The 14,679-nt window shown below is 41.4% G+C and overlaps 1 protein-coding gene across 4 annotated transcripts in view; it reads left to right on the top strand.

Annotated features, from left to right (window-relative positions):
- The window catches only part of LOC408690 (calmodulin), a 49,372-nt gene that overhangs the window by 16,372 nt on the left and 18,321 nt on the right, over window positions 1–14,679 (top strand). For all 4 annotated transcript variants that reach the window (XM_006568214.3, XM_392226.7, XM_006568215.3 and 1 more), the window contains exons 3-4: window positions 2,455–2,598; window positions 10,080–10,195. In XM_006568214.3, the coding sequence (XP_006568277.2) occupies window positions 2,455–2,598; window positions 10,080–10,195 (260 nt within the window). The remainder of the gene's footprint in view (window positions 1–2,454; window positions 2,599–10,079; window positions 10,196–14,679) is intronic.

Here is a 14,679-nt window from a genome sequence, read left to right as displayed (position 1 = left end):
GCTCCGTTCATACGAGACGTCGTATGAAAGAAATTCCGAAAGGAACGTGTGTTAACGTCGGCTTACGTTCTGCACGCAAATTGGAAAGAATCGTTTCACGTTTCAGTCGTCAGGTATGCGCACGTATAGCATATTGAATCGTCGTTACAAGCCGCCACTTCGTTAGCTCTGTCAAAACAGGGGAGAAACTTGGAATATAAACCAACGCAACGACGAGCAGTTTCCTCGTCATATATACGTTGACAAGTGGATCACGGGGAGGGTGGTAAATTTCTAACTGTGAGTTGGATGCTGTGGGAACTGCTTTTTTTGACGTTTACGTCACAAGCAATCAAAAGTATCGCGTTCGTTTAGAATTCGAACTGACTGCTATGGTTTTCACCGTTTGTTTTCGACAGGGATACGATCGTCTAAGCCTGACCCTTTTCACTGATGCGCTTCGTAAAAAGTTTTAATCAAAAAGGATATATATTTGGTACAGATATTTGGTCGTAAATAGGTAAGCAATATTTCAAAAATTGATCGACGCGAAAAAAGAAAAAGAAGTGAAAGTATTTTTGACATTGCTTTTTTTTTTATTTATTGGCTATTAAAACTCGATCTGAAATATCTTAATAAATAGATAAACAGCAAAATTGTCGCGTAATTCAGTTTGAAGCTCGATTAAAAGTGCATTAAAATTCGGAAAATTTTAAAACGCTACGAGATAATGATTTCTGGTTATTCTGAGCGAGCGATCGTTGGAAAGGAGAATTTTTAATTATTTGTTAAACTCGCGTTTCTTTTCGTTAAATCATCTATCCCAAACCGTGGACAAATGACAGACATAATTTCAGGAGGAAACGTGATACGCGATTTCTAAAAAAACATAGAAAAGTATTTTGAGGAAAAATTGTAGGTCACTGGGTCACTGGATCTATTCATAATCTTCGCGCCATCTTAAGTATTATGCAAACTTTGAATCCTAATATCTCGGCAACAAATCGAGATAAAACAGAAAAAATAAAACACTTCAACGGCATTCTTTTCTCTATTTTCAGAATATATTTTAATTCGTGATATTTATACGTACATCCTATTTTCTATATATATTAATTTAATATCGAACACAGTTTCAGATGCATAAAAATCCGCAAAATCTGCTCATAGATATATACATATATATAGACATCGATAGATATATTTTTCACGAAAAACATTCCGCGATATGTTCGAGAGAAATTGCTCGCGTTACTTTCTCCAGGAAACGAATGACGAAAGTTTATCGTCAGTTCGCGTTCCAGGCAAACGAGAAGATTTTCCTGGAAGCATAGAAACTAATGGCTTAATCCCCTTTATTTATGTCGGACGATATCCTCGAAATTTTTACTACGCGCTACTTTTTTTTTTTTTTCTTTTTTAAATTACACGTATCATCCGACAGAAATCATTCCATTCTTCTTATTCCTCGGCTCTTTTTCTTTTCTAATTTCCGTTCCATCTGTTATATCTGCCAACTGTTTTCGAATCGTTTTCGTCCTTTATTTTTTCTTTCTTTCTTTTTTTTTGCACGCGTAAAAGAAAAACGTAAAGTGAAGAAAAAGAACGGACGAACAGGGGGAGGGGAGAAAGGAGGAAAAATCAGAAAACCGTACAAACCAGTAACCGGGTTAAGCGGCATCTATTTGTCGTCGCCCCTTCTCTCCCCCTCGGTTTTTCTTCTCTCCGTTATCCATTAGCGCAAAATCGCGCCCTCTCTCTCTCTCTCTTTCTCTCTCTGTTCCTCCCTCCTCTCTCTCTGTCTTTCGCTCGAGCACAATAGCGCGTGCAGATACGCCGGTGCAGAATGTGCTTATAGGAAAACCATAGCCCCGCCGGTACGTACAAAATCAATGGGCCGTGAAACGAGGCTATTAAACGGTCGAGTCAAGCACCGACGATCCAAGTCCGACCAAGCTTGTCCTTTCCCTCATCGTTCTCATCGTGGCAAGCATCAAACATCGCGGGATGTTATCGATCGGATCGTTTAATCATCCCCGATGACCCTTACCCTTCCAACCCCTTCATCAAAGGGAAAAGAGATCTTCCTCGATTCTGCAGTCTTCGTCCAATTTTTCGATTTCTTCCATTTCGATCGATTCTAATTCCCCGCCCCATAATTAATAACCACGAGACGCGTTCGTTTTATTCCTTCTATTCTCGAGCGGAACGAGAAGATATTATTCCAACTGCGAGAATATCGTGGCAGAACTTTAAAACAGATCAAAGTATCGCGATTCGAACGACGATGCATTAAGACCGGAAGGAAATTTCACTGCGCGCCACTCCGTGGCACGTTCCTTAAACACTTTTCCCGCGACTCTCGCCTTTCATCTTCCCTTCTCTCGCCCGAATCAATCTCGAACAACCGCCTATTTATCCCGCACCACGAAACTAGCGAAAACTCGGTTTAATTTTTTTTCGTTCCGTTTCCAGAATTCAGGGAAGCGTTCAGACTGTTCGACAAGGACGGGGACGGGAGCATCACGAAGGAGGAGCTCGGGAGGGTGATGCGCTCGTTGGGGCAATTCGCGAGGGCCGAGGAGCTGCGCACCATGTTGCAGGAGATCGACATCGACGGTAAGCATTTCCTTCCCCGTCCCAAATATTTCCCATTATATTTTCGAACGGTGGTAACGGCACGCTATTCTATTAACCCGGATGTATCGCGAAAGCGGGGCAAAAGCGAAATGCATCGCCTCCCTCGGAACCCACCCTCGGACGTGGTGTTAATCGAAAATTTCCCATTAATATTCAACGATCCTGCGCGCGAAAACGAAACCGGCGCGTCCGGGAACACGGAGCGGGGCCAGGATTCGTTAAAATTCGTAACGTCGTTTCCGACCACGTGGTTAAATTCATTAGGGGCACGTTCGAATTGGATGCGACGAGTCTCTCTTTGCACGCTCTTGCTTTGTTCACCTTGTTTCACAAACTTGGACGGACGCCATACGGATCAGTGGAAGAAGGCGATATCCGGATTCCTCGAACTTGTGGATAATTATGTTACGCTTCTCCGGTCAATTCGAGCCACCGATCTTAATTTTCCAGAATTATTCCCCTCGGTCTGAGCCGAGGGGAAATATCTTCTTTTATCGAGTCAGATGCACTTCTCGCCTCCAACTTTCCTGCATAGGTTTTTGAGCATCAACAGTAGCAAGGACTCAAAATGGAGAATTCTTCTTTTTTCTTTCAGTTTATTACGTTAGACGAGGATAGCAAAATAAGACGCGGATTTTGTTGAAAATTCAACTACGCTCGTTGCTTTTTTTTTTATCGCGATCACCGTGGCAAACGAACCGAATCTAGGATCGAAACAGGGAACGAAAGTGGATACTGTTCGCGCGGAGAGAAATCGCGTTGCTCTTAGCGTGGATTCACCGCGCTTCTTCGCAACGATGGGATGCATATAAGGGCATCGATACCTGTTGCTGATTCCTTCTTCCGCCAAAAAGGTAATCTCCTTTATCGTCGTTGATTCCCTGCTTTCGCGAGAAAAGTCTTTCGAAATATTTTATTATTAAGAATATTCATGTATTTATTCCAAAAAATACGTTAAAAATATTCGTCCATTTATCCAAATTATCCTAGAATCTTCTGATATATTGTGTCATGACAGAATCGTGAAGTGAGATTAACTTCGTTCGTTGCTCGAAGATTTAAAATCGACGCAAAGAAATGCGTAGCGTAGGCGGGATGAGATTTCATCTTAATCAAATTGCGACGAATCGAGTGGTAAAAATTGGTAATCGTGGTTTTGCGTGTATAATTCGCCTTCGTTAAAAACGGAAATTGTTCCGCGAAATTAGCCGCACGTCTAAACAAACGCCACGCTGGCCCATTTGCCGTAACGAATCCGAAAGCTGTCGCGGTCAATTGCGAATCGTGTTTACGGCGCGTAAAATTTTCCCTCTCTATGTGACGTGTGTCGCCAAGTTATTATTAAAGCCAGGTCAGCTTTGCGCCGTGTGCTCGACCCCGTGAAAGGCCCGATTTTTTATTAATTAAAAACATCGAGATAGAATAAATAAAGAATAAACAATCTTCGATCTCGATTCGAAATCTTTGAGAGAATTTTCTTATTTTCTTATTTATTTACCACGTCGCTCGAGCGAGATTTTTAACAACAGTTTCTCCTCGGCAAGCTTGATTACGACTCGAACCGTTGCAGCACATGCTGCGAGAACTAATCGAATAACGTTTGCCGTTTCTAAACAAGTTACACCTCTCACTGAAGAATTTAACGAGAATTTGTCTTCCGCCTCGCATTCAACCAAACGTAACTACCAATATTTGGTAATGGCATTTATGCAATTCCCATTTACATGGAACGGAAGCACAATGGAAGAAGAATTCCAGTTTCAACGCTTGGTTCACTTCCGAATTCGAATTTCGATACTTGGGAGTTGATGTACGAGCAATTAGAAATAGGCAAGGCGAAACGAGACCAGATCCTCCGATCAACCAACGAATACCTGTGTTTCCCTGTATGCGCGCAAAGAGAGGAAAAGAAAAAAAGAAATAGAAAGAAATAGAAAAATTCCTATGCGCACGGACACATCGACGCGGGACACAAAAGCGGATAGAAGAAAAAACGGAGAAAAATATATATATATACATATATCATAGAGATTCCAGCGACGATGACATCGTTTCGATCCGACATCCATCGCCTCGTTTCAATGGATCCACTACTCTCGACTTACCAACGATCCAGCGCGGACCATTCCACGCATCGAACGTCAATCGAAGTACGTCGATCGGTGTGTTGAGTCGCGGAAGTCGATCGGCACGGATCACGGGCGAAGCGTAACTCGAAGCCACGGATCGTTATTCACGTGTGCGAGAAAGTTGGAGGCGCAAATTGATTTTCGCTATCCCTGTTATCGTACGAGTCCGCCAGGTTTACGCGGGAATTAGCGGTCGTGAGAAATTGGCTTGGTTGCCTCCCGTACAAATTGCAGTCACGAAGGTAGGAATATCGGTCCCAGGGATTCGAAAAGTTTATTTTTTAATCCGCGAAAGAAGATCTGTGCGAATCAATTCGTCAAAGTTTCTTACGATGCTTCTTCCACGGCTGTTCTTTCGCTATTGTTAATTACGTGGAAGGAAGAGTTAACGCGTTCGAGTAGAAATTGCGAGTGGAATTTCAAGATATTCGGGGTAGGGAATCGAGAGGAGAATTTTAAATGAAATCGGTGAAAAAGGGCGGGTAAGTGCTCGCTCGAAGCAATGTATTCGTCTCTCTCTATGTAAGGGTGCACAACGTTGCATTGAAAGTTCGTCCAAGTTAATTTTCAAGATATTTCGCACGGCGCGTTGCGATTCATCCGAACGAGACATCCGAGAGTTTTGAGATTCGAGATCATCGTCATTGTTAAATGAACGAAATCTCGAGGCAGCACCTTAATGTCATAACACTTTGTACATATTGCATTTTCGCAAATTTCATCGAGATAGAATTACGAGGTAGATTTTATCGGTGTTACGAAGATTTTTGAAAATTCATTTTATTGGAAATACGCGAATACATAGAAAATCGAGCGAGCGAACCGACGACTGTATCCTCCTCGATTTTTCACCAGCTTTGTCCACGAAGCTTTGAAAAGCTTCGTGTAACGTGTTATTTTTAGAGGTTGAAATACAGACCGGGCCGGGGAACGAATCACAATTAAAATTGATACGTTTGATGGTTTTTCGATCGATGAATCGTTACCGACGCGCGCCGAATCACCGTTATCTTTATCGACGACACCTAAATTCCCCGTTTCCATCCGAGGTTGCCAACATTTATCAATACGGATATATCGCGAAATATTTCCAAACGTTGGGGGGGGGCGAACGGGGTTGCGTTGTTGGACCGTGGAAAGGAAGGATTAAAACGTTTCGCTCGAAATGCAAAACATTCGTGTACAACTATTACGCGTCTAATGTACACAGAGCTTATGCGCGTACATAGAAATATATGGCACGGTACGAGAGGGCGATAGATTTCCTACAAAACGAGAATCTCTCTTTCAAAGCATCGATACCCCGGCTACGTGAGTGGATTCGATTTACAAAACGATCAAAATTCCAACTAACTGCACGGACAAACCGATCCTGTGTGTGACGTTGTTGAATAAACAACGATCCCTTCCCGTTGTAATTTTGCATGTTCGCACCGTTTCTGCATATTACGTACCACACGTCAGTATCCATCAGAGACGTATTAAGTTCCTCCGTCTTTGACGCCACTTCCTCAGAAATCACGCGTACTGTGAAATCGTATCGATAAAGCGACTCGTTCTGCTATCAATAATCGTACTTATCTCTTTCGAATGCCTCTTATCATTCTTATTCCAATTTTTCTTTACGTATAATACATGTAATAATACGATGATATTTAGACGTTTCAAATTTTACACGGAACAGCACGGAGTTACATATATATACATAAGTGTATCGATCTCGATTCCATGATATCAAGGATATGGACAGGGAACGTAACCCGTTCGTCACGGTTCGAACAAATTGAGCAAGCACGAGAGATGCATTCCCGCCTTTATCTTCTTCATCTTCTTTTCCTTTTCGTTTTTCTTGCGGGAGATGCGAGGGAAATGCGGTTGAATGAATTGCGGTTCATTCGTGCAGCCACCACCATTCGTTTCGTTACCGTTTATACGCCCCGATCCTTCCTTAGTCTAGAAACGCGCGACGAATTTTAAATTTACGGCTTCTGTAACGGATGTAATCCCTGGTGTTGCTATCGCGCCTTCGTAAAGCTATGTTTCTCCATATTTCTCTTTTCTTTCTTTCTTTTCTTTTTTTTTTTTTCTCTCTCAGTGACACGTTCACTACTCGCAATTATTCACGAGTTTAACGCAGTTTATAAATTGCAGAAAATCCCGATGAGATGCGAAAAGAACGAATCTATCCTGTTCGACAAACGAAACAAAAAAGAGAGAAAAGGAAAAAAATAAAATAATTCTTCTTCAACGGTAAACAATTTTGACAACGGATGAAATATATGTTTTGAAAAGAATTAACGGGTATGTTAACGGCCCAGCGTTTTTTTTCCTTTTTCTTTTTTTTTTTTTTTTCTTTTGGGAGGAAACGCTGCGCACAAGCTCTAATTTATTCCGTGAGAGGTGGCTGAGGATCGCGAAGCGACTACTTTTCAAGGGGAGCACGGTTTTCCGCCACGCTCTTTGTCGATGAACCCGGCGAGTTAGGGGACGGGGGAATCTCAAGACTCGTCGAGAGATTCCAAAGTGGTGCGCGGTTACTCTGATTATGTCGTTGGCCGCGTTCCTGAAATTTCCCGTCCAAACTCCCGGATAAGTAAACCAAGAGTGCTTTACCTGAACCGGATCCATGTGTGCCGCGCGCATACCAATGCGTCCGAGCATGCACCGCGCGGTTCAAAAAAGAAAAAGCGTGGAATAAACGTAAGGCAAGTGGGTGTAAAATGTCGATGCACGGCAGACTTTTATCCAAAGACAAGCTTTAGCGAAACCGGAGCCTGTTAACTCGCGGCAAATCGTTCTAATGATCCACCAATTAAAATTTCCTCGCCTACTCGACGAGATCTAAATTTTTAACGTCGACGATTTTGCGACGTGTCATTTCTATTCCTCGAATTACAATTATTCTTTTTATTTTTAGCAACGAGTCATAAAATAGACTCGAAAAGTAAATAAAAGCTGTTGCTACTTTTATAAAAATACACTTTTTGAAAAGAGTCGAGTGATTAGCGATAAGGGTTACGCGATTACATATATGACTCAACAACACTCATAATTCTGCTGATAATACTGCTGCGTTTATTAAACAAAACTGTTGAAAAATCATTAATTAAACGTATCTAATCCGTATATAAATATAATTTTCATATCGTAAAGAGGCCATGTTTCGTTTCCCTCCGTTCTCTTTTTTTCCTTTTTTTTTTTGCGGCGTGTTTCGGGTAGATTTTTTTTTTTTTTTTTTTTTTTAATTGGAACAGGTTAGCCGGAAACACGATAACAGTTTTGTCGATTTCGAAAGGTTGGTGGGACAAAAGAAATCCTCCGATTTCCATTCGGATCTCGAATGGCGATAATCCAATTTGTCGTGGAAAAAAAAAAAAAGGGAGGGACGTTAAGAGTAATTCTTCACGCCTAGCCGGGACGCTTTAATCGCTCGTACGTACGAACGTTGCTTATCTTTGTAAACGTGCCGCGATAACTTGGTGTGCATAAGTTCAAATGAACGTCGAGTTAGACACGCTTCACATGTATACATGTATACAGAAGCGTATTCGAAATCCTCCGTAAGATACAAGAGACGTTAATCGCGTCTAAGTCGCGAAGATACTGGGATGGAATAACATTTGGATCGTATAAGGGGAGGGGAGGGGCGGAATGAAGAGTTCTGTTTGAACGATATCCGCGTTATTAACTTATTGCTACGAAGTTCGAAGAAATGACACGTGTGCAAATTTTATGGATTGCGTTTCGTCGTTTCCTTGGGTTTTACCAATGAGACACGTTTCCACGTACGAGATAACTATTATTGTTGTGACGAGACGATGTTTCTTAAAAAACTACGAGTGGATTCTCAAGAATATTATTTAATATTACAAGGAATCGTATCCATTTTCGAAAAATTTATTATTGGATTAAGAAAAATTAAGAATAGGAATAAAATCGTGTACAAATAAAATTTATGCTTATTCTAGTAGTTTTTAAATAATGTTTTTCGACAGTTATGTAAGTTATATAAATCTTTTAAGGATAATTACTGATCGCACAAGTATCCATGCGAATGGACACATATTTCTAGACTTTTAGATTGTAAATTAGATGCAATTATCGTGGACAAAACATTGGCAAGTATATAATAAAGAGGGGTTGGTGACAAGTTATATTTCACGGTTATTCATAAATCATCGAGATTGCGTAACGTTAATTTCTAATTCATAGCTGCAGCCTCCTAGATACGATAGTTAAAATTCATCAATTCGCAAGATTGAAATTTTCTTCTCGAATCTTCGTTACATTAAATGTCACTTGGATGAAATATTGCAATATAAATAATCCCCTGGCAAACGAGAGACAAATAGATTAGGTACACACAACACGTTCTCACGCGTTCTTCCATCTTTTAACTCCACCTTCAGCATCTAAGCCTTGTGACAACAGTTAGCTTGAGTTACGTAGTCTGTATACACAGTACTCGATTGTTTGCTCGAAGATAATTGCCAAGAAAGACATTTCTCGCCCAAGAAATAAGTTATTTGGTCGAAGAGAAAAGAGATACAAATTTAAACTTTTCTCAATGATTTCCTTGATTTCCTGGAAAAATCAAGTTAGATTCCAGTCGGAATTTATTCGAACCTTGGTTCTCACGCGGGAATTATCTGGAATTCTTAACTTTTGTCCAAAGAATCTCTCCTCCTCCCGTTCCACCCTTTGAAATTCCACACGTGGTCCCAAGACCATGGTGGATAGAACAGAAAAGGGATAGAAAAAAAATGCAAATAATAGAAAATGCGATTTTCACGAGATGAAAAAAAGGGGTGGAAAGCAGCTTTTGTTTAAGAACGTCGTTCCGCGCTCGTATCCGAGTCGAAAAGTTCGTTAATCCCTCCTATATCGCGGCTTATGTTCTCTCATCATCACTCTTTCTACTCTTTTACCGCTCAAGAAACAAGTAGTTTTTCTTATAGCGCCTGCGAAATAAAAAAGAAAAGGGGAAAGGGAATAATAAAATCGTTCCTTCGAATAGAAAGGAAGATTTTTATCGAGGTAGAGAAGGAATAGCGTGCTCGTGTTTATAAAAAAATGTACGGTATAAAGTATATAAAGAGTGTTGTTTGTTAAAAAAAGAAAGAAACTATAATAAAAACGCGGAAAACGCGAAAACAGGGGAGATTCTGGATGAATGGCGTTGCGAGATAAATGGCAGCCATCTTGTTGAATAATATGGGAGGAGGAAAAAAAAAAAACAAAAAAGAAAAGGAAAATTCACCCAAAAACAGAATACAGAAGCGACGCGTGCATGATACGTTTCTTTTCTTTTGATTTTTTTCGTTATTCCAGGGGATGGAAATGTCAGCTTCGAAGAGTTCGTGGAAATCGTGAGCAACATAGGTGCGAATGAAACCGCCCCCACCGATCAGGATCAGGAAGAGCAGGAGCTGAGGGATGCGTTCCGGGTACGTTTGCCTTTTATCTTTTTTTCCTTTCTTTGTTCCTTGAAATGATGCCGTTTTATCGCCACGGGAAACGCGCTGTAGATACGATTCCATCGAAACGGAACACCCGTTCATTTAACAATCGTCGGCCGATATATCGTTTTCTGGTATGCGTGCGTGTGTGTGTGTGTATATATTGCGTTCTCCGCCCGGCTAATTTAGAATGGATCGTTTCAAAGCGGCCCGACAACGCCGATCCTCCATTATTGAATCTAGACAGGAGCTATGAGAGTTAACGAACGGTGATGGAAATCGATAGATTAATCCGAGTGTTTCTAATAAGACACCGTAAGGGTTCCAAAATTAATCGAGAATAATAAAATAAAGTGATATCGATACGATAAATGATATGGATAGATAGGTTGATTATTGGTGGAATTTTTCTGAGAATAATTAAAAATTTCGAAAACTTTGAAAACAATTAAATATAAAGTTTTTTTTTAATTATTAGAATAGGAAGATATTCTATACTGGAATATATTTAGATATAAAATGATATTGATAGAGATGGATAGGTTGCGGGCGATTGAATTTTTCTGATATAATAATTAAAAATTTCGAAAACTTGGGTGAAACCAATTAAACGTAGAGTTTTTTTTTCGAGCGATCAAATCAGAAATGACGTTCACGTATCGCGCAGCAGCACAGGATTTATTTATGAATTGCCAGGATAGCTCATAGGAAAGCACTCTATACTGGAGATTCATACGGTTCATCTCAGTTCCGTGTTTGGCCACGTTGAAATTTTCGAGACACGTTCGAACGAAATATATATAAATCCCCAATAATAGAGGTAGCCTGCATTCCTATGCGCATAATATATAACTTAGTGGCTCTACGTGAGAAGTAGCTGTCCGTTAGGAGGAAACAAATCTTCGCGGGAAACGAAACCGCGAAGAGGGCTTTGCGGATATGGAAATTATCTTTGCCGCGTTTAAAATGACGTCAAATGCGCTTGAGTCATCTCCTCGCTTTATTAAACTTTTCTTTCTTTTCTTCTTGAACAAAATTCGTCGCATATCTTCGTTCAAATCTAATCGAAATTTAATCGTCCCATCAATCGACGATCCATTGAAATATCGAAAATAAAATTACTCGTACACGGAGGAGGATACATCTTCCATTCCCCCACCCGATCCCACGAAAGGAACGTAAGAAACGGCGGCGATTGAAACAGTTAAGTCGAGGACGCGGCTCTTTTGTTCCCACGACGACGCGGTTTCCGTTCATCAACCGGTCCGTCGAGCGTATCGTGGCCAAGCCTGAATGCAAACGTTAATAATAATTGTCAGATAACGAGTAACGAACGACAGATTTCGTTGGAATGCACAAAGCCTTTTGCGGCGCGTCGCCTAACGAATGCTTCCCCCACAAAGAAACCGAGACGTCCAATTCCAATTAATTCTCGCACGTGCGCCACGAATTTTCGCGAAATCGAGTGAATGAGCCGCGCGTGGGCGTAGCTCACATTTTTGGAAACGAAGATGGTTTGAGAAGAACGCGCCGATGCTTCGAATGGTTTCGCCCGTTAGTCGAATCAGTTTCGAGGCTGATGCCACGAATTTTCTACGAGCTGGCTCCCAGTTTATAAGCCGAATCGTTGCATCGGCAAATACGGGGGAATTTATCGATCGAATTATCGAATAATTAAGTCATCCGGTCGGGAATAATGGCGAATTTCATCTTTGGAGCATTGATTTGGACGTAGAGAGTAATGAGGCAAACGTCAAAGTGTTAAATAATTAAAGTCAAATCAAAATACTCACAAGTTGGGAACGTCGTTTTGATCGTGCACGAGTCGCATTCGAAGACGCGAGATAACCGGCTTGGTTTCGCCACTTGTCTTCGCGGCTTGCACGCCTTCAAAGGCATAGCCGACGCGTCGACGATATTAAACCGGTGTGCAACCGTGCACTTTAAAGGAGTTTTTTTCGTTCGAGGAAAGAGAGTAGGTTCATTTAAATCGCGATTCCCCCGACGTGGCGTTCTCATTGGCCGGAAGAAGCGTTCTTCCGTTTTTACGGAGAGCTTTTTTTTTGTTTTTTTTTGTTTTTTTAAACGATCTACGTCTTTTTTTAATACCTTTCGGTCTCGCCATTTCATCGTCCTCGTGGGAGATTTTTTTTTTTCTCTTTTCACGTTTGCGAAGAAATAAATGAAACGAAAAAGTAAATGAAATCGTGTAGGCGAGTTAAATGGGATATTCGAAGGAGAGGATGATAAGATCTTTAATTTCAGAAAAGTTTGAACGATCTTCAGAATGTAATTATTAATTTGTAAAATCTCGTTTCTTTCTTTCTTTTTTTTCTTTTTTTCGAAATTAATTAATCGACTCGAAAAGTGTAACGTGTTAAAACGTATTAAAAAAATTTTAAATAATCGATTGAATTAATTCTCAATTGGCTATCGAATAACTAATTTACTCGTTTATTCAACGGACGATTAAATATCTTCCCGGATCGTTAATTGCGATTATATACGTGCACGTTAATCGCATTTCGAAAACCAAATATTTCAGTTCTAATCGTCAATTAAGTAAAATATTGGCCAATAAACTGCCCGTAATAAATAATCGTTGCTCTCGGAGAGGAGAAAATTAAGCGGAATGGGGAGGGGGAAGGGGAGATAGCTAGAAATGGAAATATGAAAAATGGTAGCATTCTCATCCGGTGAAAAGGAATTAGAACTAGCGTTACCAGCGACGATTTTCTGATTACCTAATGGTCTCCCATTTTTTTCGTACCCCCCTCCCTCCTCCCTCGGAAATGTTTGCTAACTCTTGGTCGGGGATAACGGTACAAGAGCCGTTTCCATTCTTCTCAACGTCTGTGCACATTCCGTGGAGGAACAGAAGGGAGGAGAAACGTTGGCCGGAAAACGGTGTTAATAACGGGTGCCCGTTCGTCCATTCCAAACTTCTAATTGATCAAATTGAACGAGTTCCTCCCACGACGACTCTAACCCTTCTCGGGCCATTGTGTGAAACACGGATGCACCGTCTCAAAGCGTTGCGAGTAATTTAAAATTTCCTCGAATCTAAGTTTTCCCATTTGTCCCGGCCAAACCTCCCTAAACTGCTCCCTTCGCCTCTCGACTTTCCTTGGAGCTTGGCCTCCCCTTCGTTTCATAACGGCTCGTACACTGTCCTTTTTCGCCATGGAATTTCTTCGAAAACTCCTTTTCCTTTTCTCCTCCTCCTCCTCCTTCGCTATGCGCGCATAAAATAATCGGCAACGAGAATACCTGGCGAGTCGAAAGTTGGACGAAAAGGATCAAAGAGGGGAAAGTTTTTGGGGCCGTGGTCCTCGAAAGGAGGTTTCCACGCTACTCGTCCCAAGATTCGATCCTTTCATGGCCGTTCTTCCATTCTCGCGGGAGAAGTGGCACTCATCCGGTGAGCAGGTGACAACGAGGAGAAAACAAGAGGAAAGAAAGTTGTTCCCTCGCGCGTGACGTGATCAAACCGAGATCGAATCGATAGGATTACGCTTGCAAATACCCCCGTTTAACGTTCCACCACACCGCCCCTTTATTAGGAAACCGTGTCCTACATCCTGACAGAATTTTTCCAGACTCGAAAAATCGAATTTGTTCCGAGGATATTTTCTTCCTCTTTTCCCTAGATTTCCTTACATTTTTTCTTATTGACTAGATGATTCGAACGATTTATTAATCTTATTCAACGTAATTTTCGAACAGTAGTTTTAACGTCGAATCGAATATAACCGCGCTTGTTTTCGCGGCTTCCAAAATTCGATGAACTCCACTCGATGATCGACGGGTAGAGTTGTTGATCTTCGGCCCGAGCGCAAAAGCAACAAGTTTCCGCAGCCGCGTCGAATCCGCCTGTTATTCGATCATCGTAGTTGCAAAAAGGAAAATACGAATATCGTCGATAAATTTACACACGAACAACAACACGCACGCTTCTACGTTTCTTTCTCGTTTCGATCGTCCTCTTTAAATGGATTTCGTATTCTGACGGATCTCTTCGTAGGAACTATTTCACGAGTTTTTGCTTGAAACTACGACCGAGGGAGGCGGCTTATCTCGAGCGACAACGAGAATGGTGTAACGACCCACTTCTATATTTACGTATGCAAGCGGAATCCGACTGGTAATCACGAACGAAACGAAGCCGGTTGTTAACTTGGAAGTCGCGACGGAATCAAGCGCGATGATTAAGCGAGGAAGGGATAATCCTTTCAAGAGTGACTGGGGCAGAAACTTTTCTGCTGATCGGTGTAACAGGTCTGTCAACTGGGGGAAATTGATAAGAGGCAGGATGACCGTGTCATCTTTGGAAAGTGAAACGTACGTACGTATACACATACGCGCAATGGATCCGCTAATGGAATCCTCCTCGATCGATTTCCGTATCGAGATTCCCTTTCGGTATCCGGAGGCCGCGCGTCAACCCCTGATGGACGTTTGAATAATTATTC

The sequence above is a fragment of the Apis mellifera genome, linkage group LG2 (assembly GCF_003254395.2).
Source record: "Apis mellifera strain DH4 linkage group LG2, Amel_HAv3.1, whole genome shotgun sequence".
NCBI lineage: Eukaryota > Metazoa > Arthropoda > Insecta > Hymenoptera > Apidae > Apis > Apis mellifera.
The sequence above is the reverse complement of the archived record's forward strand: the minus strand, read 5'-3'. Positions and strand labels throughout refer to the sequence as shown.